General features: G+C 36.6%; 1 protein-coding gene across 5 annotated transcripts in view; it reads left to right on the forward strand.

Moving 5' to 3' along the window:
- The window catches only part of Rictor (RPTOR independent companion of MTOR complex 2), a 103623-nt gene that overhangs the window by 30234 nt on the left and 54504 nt on the right, over positions 1 to 18885 (forward strand). For all 5 annotated transcript variants that reach the window (XM_005077984.4, XM_005077985.4, XM_040757580.1 and 2 more), the window contains 5 exons: positions 5875 to 5972; positions 10357 to 10421; positions 11297 to 11428; positions 12664 to 12727; positions 17449 to 17575. In XM_005077984.4, the coding sequence (XP_005078041.1) occupies positions 5875 to 5972; positions 10357 to 10421; positions 11297 to 11428; positions 12664 to 12727; positions 17449 to 17575 (486 nt within the window). The remainder of the gene's footprint in view (positions 1 to 5874; positions 5973 to 10356; positions 10422 to 11296; positions 11429 to 12663; positions 12728 to 17448; positions 17576 to 18885) is intronic.

Consider the following 18885-nt stretch of genomic DNA (forward strand, 5'->3'; position numbering starts at 1 on the left):
CATAGTTATCCTTGTTTTTGTTAGTTTAATTTTAATTCAGTTATCTTTGGTTCCTTAAGTATAGATTGAGCTTTCCTAATCTGGAAATTTTAAATGAAAATGATCACATCTGACATCATGTGACAGGTTCCAGTAAAAATACAGGTAGTGGTACATGATTGTCTTTATACTGTGTGAATAAAGTGTGTATAAGTGGATTTCATGTTTACATTCAGGGCCCTCCTCCTAGGGAAATCCCATTTTATATATATGAGTGTTCTAGAATCTGAAGACATCTGAAATCCAGGCCACTCCAGGTATTTCAGATGAGTATAGTCTATCTGGGAAACGTTTATACTTTGTACTGTAATTAACACAAAGCAAAATGTATCTGCCTTAGTTGGGGTTTCTAGTGCTGTGTAGCATGAGTTCTAGTTGGTCTTAATAATAAAAGCCTGGAGTCAGATATTATGGTAGGGAGAAAGCTGACAGCAGATCAGAGAAGCAAATTGGCCACTAGAGAGTTCTCACTTCTACCAATGCTCAGACCAAAGGCGTGATCCTGTCCTCAGACTGCATCTCTCTCTTGTCTCCTTCCACCTTGTATTCCTCTCTCCTCCCAGCCATATCACTCCTGTCTTCACCTCCCTAATGCTGGCATTAAAGGCGTGGGATTACCTTTGTGTGACTGTTTCTCTTTTAGATATATTCAACCTCATGTAGCCCTGGGTGGCCTTGAATTCACAGATATCCGTCTGCCTCTGTCTTCCTGAGTTCTGGCATTAAAGGTGTATGCCACCACTGCCCAGCTTCTATGGCTAACTAGTGTGGCTAGCTCTGCCCTCTGATACTCAGGCAAGCTTTATTTGTCAGATCATAAACAGATATCACCACAGTACTGCGATAAAACACCATGACCAAAAGTAGCTTGCGGAAGAAAAGGTTTATTTCAGTTTATTGTTTCACGTCTCACAGTCCAGTCCAGTAGTCAGGGCAGGAGGAACTCAAGCAGAAACCTAAGAGTCAGGAGCTGATCCAGAGGCTATAGAGGAGTGCTCCTTAACTGGATTACTCCTCTTGGCTTGTTTTGCCTGCTTTTATCTATCAGTGAGGACCACCAGCCTACGGGTGGCCCCATCCACAGTCAGCTGGGCCCTTCATGGATCACAATCAAGAAAATGTTTCATAGGCTTGTCCAGTGTGACAGAAGGTATGTTCTCATAATGGAGGTTCCAGAGATGACTAGTACAGTGTCTGTTTTATGTGTATCCTTAAATTTGACAGGTGTATGCACCACCAAATTAGACAAAAATTCCATCCCTAACCCTGAATCTTTCCATCTGTTTTCTGTTGGTTACTTCCTCTCCTAGCAGCCACTATCTAATTCATTCCTCTCACCATTACACTGCTTTATACTTCAACTATGAATACCTGGAATGACAGCGTAGGTTTTGTCTGCTGGCTTCTTGTAAGACTTTGAGACTGATCCATATTGTCCTAGGTGTTTTATTTTTGTTGATTAGTATTTCAGTGTCTTAACTGCAATACAGTTTTATTAGTGGAACTCTGAATTATCAATTGTGTCAGTAGCTCTTTAACAGGAATGCAGCTTTTTACATAAGAGCTTTAATGGCCTCTTCCTCTCCAGCATTTGGTGATGCCTGACTTTTTCATTTTTGCCCTTCATATAAGTGATTCCTCTTATTTTCATTTTGTTTCCTCAGTTCTTATAGTCCAGTGCCTGGCCAGTTGGAGAGGGCTTCTGCCACACCTAGACCAGATCTTCCCCAGTTAGTCTACTCAGACTCACATACGAGTCTGTTGGTATGAATGTGGATGTGATGCATACTCTCACATGCGCTCACCGTCTTTAATCTAGTCAGGTTGGCAAGTAAAATTAGTTATCCCAGGAACTTTAGATGGTTTTATATTCTCGTTTATTTCCTTTTTAAAAATTTTTCTTTTACCAAAAGTTACTTTTCTATTCAGAAGCACTATACAAAACAAGCTTTATCATATGTAGATAAAATTTGTGGTGGCAAAAATAGGTGATATTCCTGGGGAGTGGAGGGGGAATGGGGTAGAGAGTTGGGGGGGAGTTGGGGGCAGGGTAGGAGGGCAGGGAGAGGGAGCTGGGGTTGACATGTGAAACAAGCTTGTTTCTAATTTAAATAAAATAATATGTGATACTCTGGCAAAAGCTGCATGTGTGTATACTGTGATTCTTATATAGCACAGTAAAATATATAGAACATTTTTATTATAATTATTTTGAAACTACATTTTCTCTTTTTTACTTATATTCATAAAAAAACAATGTGGAAAGGCTGGACATGGTAGGGATTGTAATCCCAGTACTTGGAAGCTGAGATTGGAGGATTGTTAATTTGAGGCCAGTTTTGGGCTATGTAGTGATAGACACTCTGTTTGGAAAAGCAAACAAGACAGAAGCAGGAGAGTTACTTTGGAGTTCAAGGCCATTCAGAGTTGCTTTGCAAGATCCTGTCTCAAAAAAACACAACAGGAATGCACATGCTGTGGAACATAAAGTCTGAATTAATATTGTTAGTCATTACATAATCTTCTCCACTTACTCTCTCAGTGTGGCCAAGATAGGGTTTGATTTCCTAATCTTTCTGGAATTATAGGTGTAGACCATCAAGAAAACATGCTGAAACTACTGCTCTTATTCCAAGTCTGTTTTACTGAGGTACAGTCCAATGAAGGAAATGTTTGTATCCACCTCAGATTTCTGTGTTGAAACCCTGGTCCCCTGCTGCTGTAGGAGGTTGAACCTTGGGAAGATACTTAGATCATGAGATAGTGAGAGGGTCTTTTGTCTAGTCCCTTTTCTCCACCATGTGAGGAAATAAAGGAAAAGAGGCCTCCCTCTAACTCACCAAATTGACTCTGCCCTTGTGCTTGAGGCTTCCAAAACTGTAAGAATAAAATGTTGGTTCTTAAGACACCTATACAGTGTTTCTGTTTCATGGAAGTTTGGACTAAAACACAAAACTATTTTTATTTATTTACATACCAAGAAACTTTATGATCTATAAAGTCTACTTTGGCTTTTATCTGAGACTTCTACAGAAAAGGTTTATCAAATCCTAGTTTAACAGAGAAAGAAGAAACTAGAAATTTCTCATTTCATTACCAGGGGATCTTTGACATAAGTTGGCATTCCCTGATTGCAACATTGTAGCATGTGAGTGTTACATAGTATCTTCGTGTCTGAAAGGCCTTCTTAATGTTTTGAGTTGGCCTTGGAAAGTAACATGCTGTTTAGGGGAACTGTTTTCACCAACTATTTACAAAGAAACTGAAATACTTTTATGTGGTGATATATTATTTATGATTTATTAAAGCTTGCTGGAGGGTTCGAAAAGCAAAGCCAGCCACAAGCCATAGAGGTCAGGCAATGGTGATGATATACACCTTTAATCCCAGCAGCCATACTAGCGAGCCTTTGAGCCAGGCAGTGGTGGCATACACCTTTAATATCAGGACTCGAAATAAGCAGATGCATCTCTGTTAATTCAAGACCATACTGAACTACCGGAATCGATCCAGTCCTAAAGAGAAACAGCTCACACAAAGGTGATCACAGCACTTCCGATTACACACCTCAAGTCCTAGAATTTGAATGTTAAAAAGGGAAGAACCAAAGGGTCTCATGAGACAGTCTCCAGCCACATTGTGAGGAGGCAGCAGTGGTCTGAGGCTTGGTGAGAGCTCATTGAGACAGGACCAATCATTTCAGTCTGAGGTAGAGGTAAGAGCTAGTGGCCAGCTGCTTTGTTTCGCTGATGTTCAGCTTGAACCCCATTATCTGTCTCTGGGTTTTTATTTTTTGTGTTACACTCTTATAGTCTGAGGCGCTTGTTGAATGCAGCCTTTTTCTCTCTTATGTGGGAAGTATATGTATAAGAAGAGACCAGGCTTTTGCACATGCCTGTGTCCACAGTGCCTGAGATGGAAGCTGAGAAAACTAAGCTCTCAGTTGATTGTTGTTGATGAGTGACCTGTGAGAAGATTGTACCCTTAATAACAGACTGTACTTCTAAAATGTCAACAGTTTCATCTGTGATGCCTCTCTCTACAGCAGTCGTCTTAAAGCTGAGTCTCCTGTATTATTTAGGCAGGAGTGACTAATATCTTGTCACTTGAGGAATTCTTTGGTTCCTAACTTTTTTTTTTTTTTTGGACTTTGCTCTTTGACTCTGAAAGCTGCATGGGTTCTAAGTTATATTATCTTAAAGATTGTTAAAAAGTTCTTGATCTTCTCAAACATTGTTTAAATGATTAACATTTTTCTTTCCTCATTCTCTATAGATACAATTTAGAACAACAAAGCGATATTACAGGGTACCAGTAGTGATCTAAGTCAGGCCTTTATAATTTTTTTAAAAGATTCTGATCTCAGTGTTATGCTTTCATTCTACTTTTAAGGTAGATGTGTAAGTCATTAATTCAGCCCATTGCCAACCCACATAAAACTAAATTAAATTTATAAGAGATGAAGATAGAAAGATAGAGAATGATTTTAGCAGGTTTCATTGTCAAAGCAAAGGGAATTAGCAGTTTTGGGTACTAAAACTGGGGTATCATCATTGTGATGGCCAACACCACATATTATAGTGAAATCAGGTAGAATAAGAAGCTAAATGCAGGACAGTTTCATTTGGTAAGGAAAACACAAATTATAACAAATAGTTAAGTCTTTTTTAAAACCTTAAAATAAGTTACAATGGCTCTTAACTAAAATATGAGCAAAGTTATAATGTAATTTTAAAGACTCTGCCCTTGTTTTATTTAAAACAAGATATGAAAGTATTAATAGATTGAGAAATTTTCTGTTGTTTTTGAGGACTTGGTAAACTACTGCAGAACCATATCTGGTCATTGGCCTGCTTTTGTAAAGCAGGTGAACTGTGATACGTTTTTCTACTCATAGACTTTCAGTGGAATTCTATTATTGTGAGCCCTTGGGTGTGCACGCTACAGCACACGTGTGTAGGTCAGAAGGCAGATGCATGAAGTTCCTTTCCTCCCACCTTTACATGGCATGGGGGGATCGGGTGAGGCCATCAGGCTTGGTTTCCTGCTGAGCCATCTTGCTGATCCTCTTTCAGCAGTATTGAGCAATTTATTTATGGTATGTCTTTGTCTAATTTCTTCATGTTCCCTCTGCTTGGAATCCTGAATTTACGACTTACTGTTTTTATTAAACTGGCAATACTCACTTGTTTGTCACAGTGCTTTTTAATTTGGCTGTAAGGAAGGATATTCATCCTCCAGGTTTGCTCGTTATCCTGACACTCCTGCAGTGACTGTTTCCACAAGCCCCTTTGCCAAATCTTCAGAGTTCTTTGTCTGTGCAGAGCCTTTCTCTAGTAATTGGTGGTCTCTGAACACTTAGCTTTTTGTCTTTAACTCAGTTTGCCTAGATTTTCCTTCCCTGTTACAATACCTGAAAACGTTTAAAGCATTTAGCTCATTTTTTAGGAATTGTTGTTAATTGAATATGTCCAGTGTTGTGAAAACTATACCCTAAAAATATTTTATCTTATGTTTTGGCTAATTAAAACTGGGCATTATACTTGGTCTCTGTTGCTACCTAACAACCAAAAATGAAAGTTATGTTGAGATTTATGATTTTGTGGTTGAATAATTCCAAGTGATACACAGTACTGAACAATAGGTATATGTGAGTACACTGGACATATGAAGGGAATTGAACTTTGAAGTTAACTAAATGCGTGGATTTTGGGGTGAAGGATTAGACTATAATCTGAGAACCAACATTGTGGAGGTTTGACACAGCATATTTTCTATGTTTGATTATGTTAATGTTCTTAAACTTATGTTAAAGGGTTTTGTATTTTCTGCCAGAACCATCTGATAACTTAAGGGAGATCCTCCAAAATGTGGCCAAATTGCAAGGAGTATCAAATATGAGAAAGTTGGGCCATCTGAATAACTTCACTAAGGTGAGTAGCACTTGTGGGTTGTGAAACCAGTAGAGAAATATCTACAGGAACAAGTCCCGAGTCTAAAGCACTGCTTCATAAAGAAACTCATTAGCTTTAAACTTGATAAAATTTACTTTGACTACTTAGTAATATAGTGGAAGCATGAAGCTTTAGCTCAAAATTTACAGTCCAACCCAAGAAACTAGCAAAGCAGTCCTGGGGGAATGCACAAGAATGTTAATGTCTTTAGATGTGGAACCATGGGCCTGTGAGATAGCTCTATAGCAGAGTGCATGGCAACTTGGGGCTTGTCTTACTTGGATTTTTACTCCTTAGCTGTTTGCTAGTTTTTCATTAACTCTAAGAAGATAAGCCTGTTTAGTAGTTGAGTTGTAGGCTGTAGATGAGGGGTTTTCAGTGTTAGCACTCTTGACTTAATGTATCAGGTAATTACTTTGGAGAAGCTGAGCCTAGTTTCTGGCTCTACCCACTCTATGACTGGAATATTTACTTACACACCCCATTGGTGATAAGCAAAAATGTCTCTAGGAATAACTTGCAGTAAATGTGTTTGGATTTTGTTATAAAATTTATTCATTTACCAAGCACATATTGAATTTGGTAATGTTGTACAGGGTTAACTTCTTTCTTTAAAACTTCTCATACCTGTGTGATCTTTTTATTATGTGAATGCCACACCATGCTTGTCCTCTGACATCATCTTACTAGATATAGCAATGTGTATAGTAGACTGATGATGAATATAATCTTAGTGCTCTATTTTTAAGACAGACAACATGTTCACAATCTAAAGACCTGTCTTCTAAAGATGAGAATATGTTAGGCCATTTCCATTCTAAAATTTTTAAACACTCTGAAAACATCTTTATTTGCAATTAAAAAAATTAAGGCAGGTGTGCATGCGTGCGTGTATGTGTGTGTGTGCGCGCATGTGCGCGTGCTTGTTTTATAAAATATGAAAATGGTATAGAGATTTTACAGTAAAGAGTGAAAGCCTTCTCTCCTTTGTTATCCTTCCCCCTTCAAAGTATTCTATCAGGTTTTTGGAGCTTATGGCTAGAAGATACTGACCTTTTTCTGGTAACAATGTGTGAATATGTTTATGTGAGCGTTTTTAATTTATGTTATAAGAATAAAACGAACTGAAAGTGTTTTAGAACATGCTCAGTTTTATTTACAATTTATTAAGTATATACAATGCTTTCTGTCTTTTTTTGGGGGGGGTTTCTTTGTGTAACCTTAGTTGTCCTAGAACTCTCTCTGTAGGCCAGGTTGGCCTTGAACTCACAGATATCTACCTGCTTCTGCCTCCTGAGTGCTGGGATTAAAGGCATGCACCACCACTGCCCAACTATACCATGTATTTTTAAGTGAGTTTAAAATGTAAATGTCTATAAATATAGGTTTATATGTGCAAACCTATGTATATTTACTTGCAGCATGAATTCTTTTCACATTGCAGTATACCGTAAAATGCTTTCCTTTTCTAAATAATATTCTAATTTTTATATTCGTCTCTGTGTGTGTGTATGTGTAAATTACCTTCTAAGAGTTGGGCGTGGTGGTGCAGTTTGTCATTCCAGCTTCTTTGAGGGCCAAGGCAAAAGGATCTCAATAGCTTGGGACTAGTGAGATGACTCAGTGGGTATTGCTGTCACGCCTGATGACTTGAGTTCAATCCTAGGGACCCAAATGATGGAAGGAGAGAACTGACCTCTACACACTTAATGGTGGTACATATGTGTGTTCACACATCTACACACAAACTATAAATAAATAAGAACATATACATGTAACTGAAATTGAAGGACCTATCCTGGCACTTTAGTCAGACTCTGTCTCAAAGTTTAAGAGGGGGGAAGAAGTGACTGTAGTATATAGCTCTAGCCTAGCATGATAGGTTCTGGGGCCAGTTCTGGCATGGTATAGTAATGAATGCATATGGTTCTTTTATTAGAATTTCATGTCCAATTTAAACATTTTTGAGATCTTAATATAATTACATCATTTGTCGCCTTTCCTCCCTCCAAACCCTCCCATGTATGTACCCCTTTCAAATACATGGCCTTTTTTCCTTTAATTATTGGTGTGTGTGTGTGTGTGTGTGCGTGCAAGCTGCACACGTTTTCCTTTAATTGGTGTGCACGTGTATTTCTAATTACAGCACACACACTTCTAATTACATGAATATAAGCTGCTCTATCTGTATAATGCTTCTTGTATGTTTATGTTCAGGACTAATTTTTTTGCTATTTTTTTCCTGGATATGACTTTCAGCAATCCCTAGTTGTACAGTTCTTTGTCCAGGGATGAGGTCCCCTGAGCTTTCCACCTTCCTCTATAACCTATTTAGTTGTGGTTGTCTTCCTTGTTCATTGCATGGTTAGGCAGCCATATTTGGGAGACTTCCTGGGGATAGTGTCTCTGACACTCCTAGGAGACACAATCTCGTAGCAAACTACCTGTCCTTGTAGCTCTTAAAATTTTTCCACCTCTGAATCTTGGGTGTAGGAGTTTTGTTGTTGACACATAAGTTGGGACTGGGCTCCATAACTCTGCATTTTGATCCATTGTGTTTTTTGTAATGCTCTCCATCTGTTGCAAAGAGAAGTCTTTAATGAAGGGGCAGTTCTTTAGTATTAGAATTTAATAGCATATATGTAATGTTTATAAATATACAAAAGTACATTTGCTTCTGATGCTTTTTCCAAAGTTAGCAAGGTATTATTAGTTTATATCCTTTTCAGAAATAAGTTTTTATATGGTATTATGTTTAAAAGCAAGTCTTTGAAAAATCAATTTTAAATGGAATTTTAAAATTTACTTTATTTTTCAAATTTCTTGTGCATTTTTATTTCTGCTTTTTACTATAGTTTTTCCCCATTTTCATATTATAAGCATCTATGCTAACTTTCCAGGTGAAGTTAGTGTTCTGTATTTTGTTCTTTCTAAATATTTTTATTTTAAGTTCTGGCCCTTAAGAACTTAAAATAGGAGTATATTTGGGGATTAGGACCCTTAGAAAAGGCAAGTTAGGAAAAAATGAGGAAATAAAGACCGATCTAATGCGTTATGACTTCTGTCCTTAGAAGGGATGAGGACTCAGATGTGTACAGGGAAAAGACATGTGAAGATACAGAATATTTTCATGTGGTCTTAAAACTTAGAAAAATACTACTGTTTTAAGTATATGTGTATTTCTTTAAAATTGTCCTTCTTTAGTTTTAATTACTAGGAGCATTATATATTAAAACATAAAAATTTAAAAAAAATCTTATTCTTTTGAAAACCTTGGTTTAAGATGTGTTCCTTTCTTTGATGTTGTGGAAGATTTGTTTAATGATGCAAAAACATGTGTTGCATTCTTTTATGTTGCACTTCTTTAACTCTGTAAAGCTGTGTTATTTTGCCTGCCTCAAATACCTGCTTGGTCTAATAAAGAGCTGAATGGCCAACAGCTCAGCAGGAGGAAAGATAGGTGGGGCTGGCATGCAGAGAGAATAAATAGGAGGAGAAATCTAGGGAAGAGAAAAAGGAGCACGAAAAGGAGGAGGAGAGGATACCGGGGCCAGCCACTCAGCTATACAGCCATCCATGGAGTAAGAAGGAAAGAAAGACATATAGAATAAAGAAAGGTAAAGGCCCAGAGGCAAAATGTAGTTAAAGAGAAACGGTAATTTAAGTTAGAAAAGCTGGCTAGAAACAAGCCAAGCTAAGGCCGGACGTTCACAAGTAATAGTAAGTCTCCATATATTCATTTGGGAGCTGGGTGATAGATTCCCAAAGAGTGAGAACAAACAAACAAACAACAACTACAAAACCTGAAATCTTTGTCCATCATATTCTAAAACGAAGGACTCTGTAATAATGCAGTAACTGACAGTAGCCATTTTATTGCTATCTTCACCTGTTCTATTTTGAGCTTTAAAAAAAATTCCCTGATAATCTACCCCATTCCTTCCTTCCTTTTCTATCTGTGAAGAGATTGCGAAGGTGTTTTACCTGTATGCTACTGAAAGAATAGTAAAATTGTCAACTTGTTATTAGAGTTTATTCTTTTCATAGTAACAAATACCAAGATCACCTAGGATTTTACTTTAAGGACATCATAATGTAGAAGATTAATAACACTTTGGGGACCTTTTTGAGTTGTTACTTTTTCTTTAATCCATTTCAGTTAGTCCCAATATATGAGAAAGTTTTATCCAGTTTTTGAATAGAAACCAATTTTCAAATTTCAGACCTAAATTAGAACCACATGTAGTCAGTCACCCGTGTGGCTTACTTGTAACTAGTGCTCTCAATTTGAGCCTAAAATTGTGCATATAAATGTGTATAAATCTAAATTCATATGCAAGGTACTTTTTGTTTCTTCTAACAGCTTCTTTGTGATATTGGCCATAGCGAAGAAAAACTGGGCTTTAATTATGAAGACATCATAATTTGGTAAGTTTAGTTCAGTCTCCCCTCCCTTATTTTATTAATTTCCATTTTAACAGCTTCAATTAAAGGTAGGATAACAGCACCACATGCTGTAGAAATGGTGGTTAGCCAGAAGAAAAATTCAGGATCTTTAGTGACTTTTTTGTGTCATGAGCCTTAGTTGAGCCTTTGTGATTGCTAGATACAAAGAACTAAAGTTACTGGTCAAAAATACCCAGACTTCTTTAAAGGTTAAAAGTAAATATTGAATTTGCAGACTGAATTTCTCTCACTTTTCCAAGGAATAATGTGAACCAATAAATCTAGATTTTCTCTAAGAAAGTGTATACCTATTACAAATTCATTACATGCTAGTAGGTTATTGATTAGGCAGTTTCATTACTACTTTTTGATGTTCTTAAGAGTTACGATGACTAGTGATATGTGTTTGCTATAATTAAAGATCTTGGCTATTGATTTAAACTAATCATTCTTTGGGACTTGTGGAAACACAGATACAACAAGTAAAGTTTTTTGTTTGCTTGTTTTTGTCTTGTTTTATAGAATTAATCTTACATAACTAAAGGTTTGGGATAACCTCAGCTGAGGAAGAACTTGATCTGGGTGAATATCCTGAAGTATGAAAACATCTGAAATGCTCCAAAGTCTGAGACTTTGTTAGTTATCTCAAGTGTCAAAAAGTTTTCGTGTTCTAGGTTTCCAGATGAGAGATACTCAGTTTGGCATAGCCTTGAATGTAGTCCCTGTTAAAAAAATAAAAATACCACGAATCCCACATCTCATCCCAAGCATTTCAGATGAGGACTGAGTAAACTACTGAAATTTTGTGTGTCTTTGAAACTCATGTTGCAATAACAAATCGTTTTGTTTTCATGCAGTTTGCGTTTAGCTTTATTAAACGAAGCAAAAGAAGTGAGAGCAGCAGGGTTGCGAGCACTGCGATATCTCATCCAAGATTCCAGTATTCTGCAGAAGGTGCTAAAATTGAAAGTGGACTATTTAATAGCTAGGTAATTTTCCTAGAGTTGCTTATGTTTCATGTGTTTTTATAAAGTTTCGTGTTGCGTTTCAGCATAGTATCAAATATGTACAGACTTTGGTATAAAGCTTGGTAAGTTTTACAAACAAATGATCACATAAGCCTAAGGGCATTTTTAGCATAAATCTGGTAGGCGTGATGTTCTGTGTGTGTGTGTGTGTGTGTGTGTGTGTGTGTGTGTGTGTGTGTGTGTGTGTGTGTGTCTATGTCTGTGTGTGTGTCTATGTCTGTGTGTGTATGTGTCTGTCTGTCTGTATTGCTGGCTTGAATAAGTGGCCACATTCTAGTGCTCCTTCACTTACTTTTTAAATATATTTAGACAGAACAGAAATGCTTTTGAATAACTTACCTATCTATAAAATATTGATTAAAGTACTAAACTGCCTAATGTAAATATTGAAAAGAAAATTTGTTATGTAAAACACTCTTTCAAATTTTATGTTATTACATTTTAAAAGGAAATATTAACTAAGTGATAAAATGTTTTTGAAGAGAATTCTGAATTCAAATTATTTGGTAAAACAGAATTCTTTTTGTTTTTTTTCAAGACAGGATCTCACTGTATAGCTCTGGCTGTCCTGGAACTCACTCTGTAGACCAGGCTGGCCTCGAATTCACAAAAGATCCTCCTGCCTCTGCCTCCCAGTGCTGAAATTAAAGGTGCATTACTACGCTCAGCTAAAATAGGATTCTTACATTGAATAAGATAGTCATTATAGACAGAATTTAAGCCTTGATTAAAACAAGCTGGAAATATTTCCCTATATAATTTATGTATATTACTATGACTTTTTTAATCAGGTAGGTAAATTTTTTCTGTATATTGTGATTCTTTATAGATGTATCACCTTTTTTCCCATGATATTTTATTTTTTATTTTTTGGTTTTTTGAGACAGGGTTTCTCTGTGGCTTTGGAGGCTGTCCTGGAACTCACAGAGATTCACCTGCCTCTGCCTCCCAAGTGCTGGGATTAAAGGTGTGTGGCACCAACGCCCAGCTTCCTATGATATTTTAACTGATGTGTCTGGTAACATTTATTACTAGAGATAAGTAGTTAAATATTTGATGTTACTGGGAAAACATGTATGCTATAGTTTTTTGAAGTTTTGATTCACTATATTGGATTAGGAGAATAATCAGATCTAACATTCTACAAGGTGTTGTTACATAAGGCTTCTCAGTGACTGATGTTTTGCATTATTTAGGTGCATTGACATCCAGCAGAGCAATGAGGTGGAGAGGACACAAGCACTTCGCTTAGTCAGAAAGGTATGTGTCATATGTAAGAGCATCAAGACAAATGAGTGCTTCTATGTTAAATGCTTCCGTATTTAGATGGTCGTAGAAAATTTTTATTAAGATTTGAAGAGTAAATTTTCAGTAAACATTTTAATTTGTTATAAAGTAAGTTGATCTGTTAAACATTGTGGTAAGCATGAGTATTTCTTTAATTGGTTTATGTGATTGAGGATAGCTTCTTAGAAAATGACTCTGCTGAGCAATATTTCTGTCTGTAGCTGACATATAAATGTACTTACTGCTTTATTGTTAGAGAAAGGGTAATGCCCCCACCCTTCTTTGTCATCCTTTACTGTGTGATTTTTTTCCTATCTAGCAGTATAAAATGTCTCAAACGGGAGTGCACTGCTTTCAAGATAAGTTTGTAGATAGCCCATGGGAAATTGTGGTGCTTTCCTATGTAAGTGATAAACAATTCGCACAGAAGCTTTCCTATATAAAATGTCACTGTTGAAGCTGAGGAAAGAATTTGATTCAAGGCTATCCACAAAGCTTCTGGGATTCCTTCACAGGTTTCACTTTCACTTGTTGATGATGTGATGTCCTTGTGACCAGCCAGGAAAAGTGAAGAGAAAGTAAATTTGATTGGGACACATCCTAAGACAAGTACCATATCTTTTCTTCTGAAGGAAACTAATTCATAAAACTAATGCAGTTATATTTTTGTGAATATGAAAATGTCTAATACTATTTTAGAACTGGGTCTTGCTATATGGCTCTAGCTGGGTGAAATACACTTTGTAGCCCAAGTTGGTCTCAAACTCTTGATCCTCCTGCCTCAGCCTCCTTAATGTTAGACTTGCAGGTGTGTACCACTGTCTTCAGCTTAAAATTATTTTATACTTGAATTTATTAACTGTTTCTTCTTTATCTTACCTTTAAATTCATTGTATGTTCTGGATGATGGACTGTAGAGTTAATATGCTGTTTTTTCCTTTCCTTCTTTTTTCTCCTATACTAAGGAATAAGGAAATGCATATTTTTTTGTTCTGTTTTGTTTTTTAAAAAAGATTGAAATTCCAATAAGTGATATTGGAGAGTCTCTTAGTTAACGTTTCTCTGGCTCTGAAGACCATGACCCATCGCAGCTCTTAAAAAGGAAAACATTTAATTTGGGTGCTTATAGTTTCAGAGGTTTATTTCATTATCTGTATTGGGACATGGCAGCATGTGGGCAGTCATAGTACTGGAGAAGGAGCTGAGAATTCTGCATCTTGATTCACAGGCAACAGGAAGTGAACTGTGTCACTTGGTGTAGCTTGAGCAGAGACCTCAGAACCCACTCCCATAGTGACACACTTTCTCCAGCAAGGCCACAGCTACTTCAACAAAGCCATACCTCCTAATAGTGCCTCTCTTTATGTTGCTAAAAATAATAAGCCTGGAGATACAGGATCATTAGTATCTGGTATTACTTAAAAATGCAATATCCAGAAAATTACCAGTACTTTGGTAGTAGCTATAGGCTAAGTGAAGGAGCTCAAGTGTTTGGTTTCTCTTTCATTTAGCTAATAGTGCTAAGAGTAAGGCATGATTGATGAATAAATTTATGGGCCATAGAAACTATTCCTTTTATCAGTACTTTTAGCATCAAAGGTGTATGTTTCCTATCTTAACAGTACTCTTCTGCTGACCATGCAGGGGAGCTGTAGGCCAGAGATCTGTGTCTATTCTTTTCTTCAATTGCATTCTTGTCTGTTCAGCATTTCCTTGAACCTGGAGCTTAAATTTTAGACTAGACTGGCTTCTCAATAAAGTTCAGAGAGCTGCCTTTTTCTAAACCCAACATTAGAGTTAGAGATGGGCTCTGTTGCAGCCTTATAACATAGTTGCTGGGGATCAAACTCAGGAACTCATCCTTACTCAGTAGGCTTTTTACTGGCTGAACTATTTCTTCAGTTCCTCCTAAAGTTAATTTTTTAAAAAATGTATGCGTTGATAGTGTGTCTGCATGTGTGCATGTGTGGCTGCTAGAAGGCAACTTGCAAGAGTGAGTTTTCTTCATCCACTGTGTGGGTCCCAGGGTGTGAACTCAGGTATTCAGACTTAGCTGCAGCCAACATTAATCACTAAGCTATCTCTCTGCTTCGTTAATTCTTTTTTTCCAAACATTTATTTTATTATTACTTTGTTGGTTCTTTGTTTTATATGCATGCAAGCATGTTTGAAAACTTCTTTTGGCCATAGGGTAACTGAGTCCATGAATAATTAGGGAATACTTATGGTACTTTCCCTTTTCTGTTACCTGTCTCATTTATTTGAAGGTTCTATTTGTCTTTTTTCTTCAATGTCTCTGATGTTTTTCTAGCTGGTATTCCTTCTGGTTTTGTCATAAATATTTTCTGCATAGTTTTGCCACTGGTCAACTGTTCCTGCTTCTTTTTCTCATTAAAATTCTACTAGTGCTGGCAAGATGGTGGCTCAGTCTGTAAAGCACTTTCTGCCCAAACATTAGGACCAGGGTTCAGATCTCCAGTAAAAAGTTGAATATAGTGGCTTGCATGCATAATCCCAGTGGTGGAGAGAGGGTAATGAGGCAGATCCCTAGAGTTCTTGGGTAGCTAGCTTAGCTGAGTCAGTAAGCTACAGATAACAATGAGAGACCCTGTCTCAAACCATAATATGGAGAGTAACTGAGGAAAAGGTCCCAACATTGGCCTCTGGCTTCCACATACTGGGACATGTACACATATGCGTATCCCTACACACACACACACACACACACACACACACACACACACACACACACACACACACACACACCAATATAGTCTACTTTTTACCATGCTAGTTTATCATTGCTATGTGGAATTTCTTTATTCATAAAATAGAAATTAATACTAATAGGAATTAGTACTCTTGTTTTCTTTCATTTGTACCTGTAAGGATTTCATTTGGTGGAATCACATGCTCCTTGATATACTACATCACTAGATAGTGGGAAAGCCACAGTGATAACCCAGGGTCCAAATTTCCAAAGCTACATTGACCAATGAGTGTTAAGAACAACCTGTCTACCTTGATTCTGCCAACCGTATCTATCTAAGCTGTAGTCTTAGGACACCATGCATGTGCTGGGATTAAAAGCGTGTGCCACCACTGCCCAATGATTCTTTTAAAACAAATTTTAATAGTTATGTATGTAGCTGGCAAATGGTATATGCACGTGGTTACAAGTACAGAAGCCAGAGGTTCTGGATGCCACTGCATTTAGAGTCATGGGTGAGTGTTAGCTGTCCACAGTGGGTCTTAGGAAATGAGTTTGGTTTTCTGGGAGAGTAGCTGTACTTGGAACTCCTGATCCATCTTCGAGTCTTTTAGTGGAAGTCTTTTTATGAACACAAGGACTATATATAACATACTAATGCATCAGTAAAAATGTATGATTTAAATATGAGAGGCTTAGATTCTTCCTCCCCGGGAAGACCACTTTCTTCCAGCTTGCTACCTTCATCCTCCCTTTATCTGGTTAGTGGGAAGAATTGGTTGAGAAATAACTAGGAAACCTTACTTAGATTCTAGTGATTGGAAATGGGTTTATTTTATGATTGTGAAATTGTATTCTTTAATTTCAGTTGAACTGTGTAGTATTACTTAACTGCTGTTTAAATGACATAAATCCCCTGTATTACAGCCAGGCTGACCAGCACAGATTATTCCTTTGGTCCTCATAACCTTACCTGACAGTCTTTCTTTAGCCATCTTGTACCCTATGTCAGAACACAAATTTTAATTCTAGTAGGCTTCTAACTCCAGTAACATCCAGAACAAGTTCTTTTCTCCCTGTCAAAATATAACTTTCTCTTTTCCTACCCTAGGCTGTTATTTTGGAATCGTTGATCTACCAAAGAGTCTGTATTAAACAGTAGTTTGCCACATGCTTTATTTTCTTCCAGCTTTTTAAATCAAAGGTAGATATTCTGGACCTGTTTCTAGAAGTGCAGTTAATGTTATTGCCAATTCAACCCTTGATTTGAGTTTCACGCAGAATTTTATCATAAGATACATACACGACCTACCTCAGAATTTTTCACGTATCAAGAAAAGAGTCTGTCTGGGCAGTGGTGGTGCATGCCTTTAATCCCAGCACTTGGGAGGCAGAGGCAGGCGGATTGCTGTGAGTTCGAGGCTGGGCTGGACCGACAGCCTCCAAAACAATACAGAGAAACCCTGTCTCGTAAAACCAAAAAAAAAAAGAAAAGAGTCTGGGTTAGTCGGTCTACCTTTTGGCATAGCAACAAGTAATGGTAGCTAAAGATTATTGACAAATGAGGTTCAACTCAGTTTGATCAGGAGACAGGAGTAGAGGTAAGTGGCAGGGGCATGGTGATGATAGAGCAGCAGTTATATGTCCACCACGGCATGTCCCTGAGCGGCATTCTGAACACTGAGGAGCTGTGTAAAGTGCCTCTCCTATTCTGGAGGGACTTGGAGTCTTAGAAACAATATGGTTTAGCAACTAGTTTAGTTTTAGATTATTAGTAAAGAATCAGGAACATTTCCATGGTAATTATTGTTAATATTTACTTTTGGTTATATTGATAGAGGCCCTCATGGTTAAAACAGTTGTTTGGGATGTTCATACAAAGCTGAATGATTCCTGGTGCCTCAACTATCTCCATCTGAATAAAATAAGATTTAAAATGTACTAAAAAGTAAATGACTTATCTTCTGCTTCTTCTCTGTTACAGATGATTACTGTGAACGCTTCCTTGTTTCCTAGTTCTGTGGCCAACTCATTAATTGCAGTTGGAAATGATGGACTTCAAGAAAGAGACAGAATGGTCCGGGCATGCATTGCCATTATCTGTGAACTAGGTCAGAATTTTCTTGAAGTAATGAAGTGTTTTATACAGTGTATATAACATTCCCTAATGTCTTTAAAAGAAAAATGCTTTATTGCTGTAAAAATAAGAAAATGTTCATTTCTGAATGGAAAGTAGAAGATGTGTTATTTAAAAATTCAAAATCCATATTATTTATAAATTTTCAAATGTATTATCATGAAATATGATTGTAATCCAGTAATAATGATAATGATGTCTAGTAGTCTATCCTTCTGACATTGATGATAGTATATCTTGATATGGTTTAAAGTAATAGTCTACAGAACAAAAAATGAATTCTGGTAACCCTTTTTATTACAGATCTGATATTAGAGTAAAAAGGGGCAGAGTAAAAACATGAATCTGTGTTTATAGGGGCATTGAGAGGAAAGTTAATTTTGAATTATCAAATAAATCATAAATGGATTTTAGTAGCTACACAGTTTAAGGAACCAAAAAAAGACTATTGACAAACGTAAAATAAAATATTAAACACAGATAATCCCTAAATACCTCCATGGCTGATTTGTAAAAATTCAACCTCCTTTGTTATCAGTGGAATATAATTTTAAGATGATTTTTTTTGTATTACCAAAAGTACAAATTTTGGAGATCATATTTCTTCTTGGTGTGATAAATAAATTAATAAAGTTTAAGTTACAAAAAAAAAAAGAGCCACAGAAGACCAAAAACACTTTCTTTAATACCTGGTGTAGAAACAAGATCAGAAATATGATTACAATTAGTATGAAAATTGTAAAATTTTACAATATACCCATGTATCGGATGCCTAGAAAGCTATATTGATTGATGTTTAAAATGAAGCAAATGTAAATGGGTGAGCAACCTAGAGTAAGAAAGAAGGGAAATAAATACCCAAGAGGACTTATAGGTAGGATTCAAACAGTGGTAAAATTGAGAAATTCATTAATAAAGTAGAAGAATGTAATAGTTGTTCTTTTAAACAGATGGTTTTTTTTTATTATTTAGCAAAAATGCTTGAAAACTCACTGAAAGAAATGGGATTTTTAAAATAAATGTTAGTATCTAGTCACACAAAAGTAGAATATGTCCAAAGGTGTGATTGCAAACACTGGTCAGATTATTGGCTCTAAAAAGCTCAATGACATACCTTTGTAAAATAATAAACTAAAAGAGCACATTATATCTAGAAAGGCAATTAGAAGGCTACTTCTTTGATAGCCTAGAACGGAAGTCATAAATGTTTTATGGACAAAAATATTTTGCTGCATGCCAATGCCTGGCATACCTGAAAAGCTATACTTAGGGTAAGGTAATGTA

This window comes from Mesocricetus auratus, unplaced genomic scaffold (assembly GCF_017639785.1).
Source record: "Mesocricetus auratus isolate SY011 unplaced genomic scaffold, BCM_Maur_2.0 Super-Scaffold_100015, whole genome shotgun sequence".
In the NCBI taxonomy this organism is placed as follows: domain Eukaryota; kingdom Metazoa; phylum Chordata; class Mammalia; order Rodentia; family Cricetidae; genus Mesocricetus; species Mesocricetus auratus.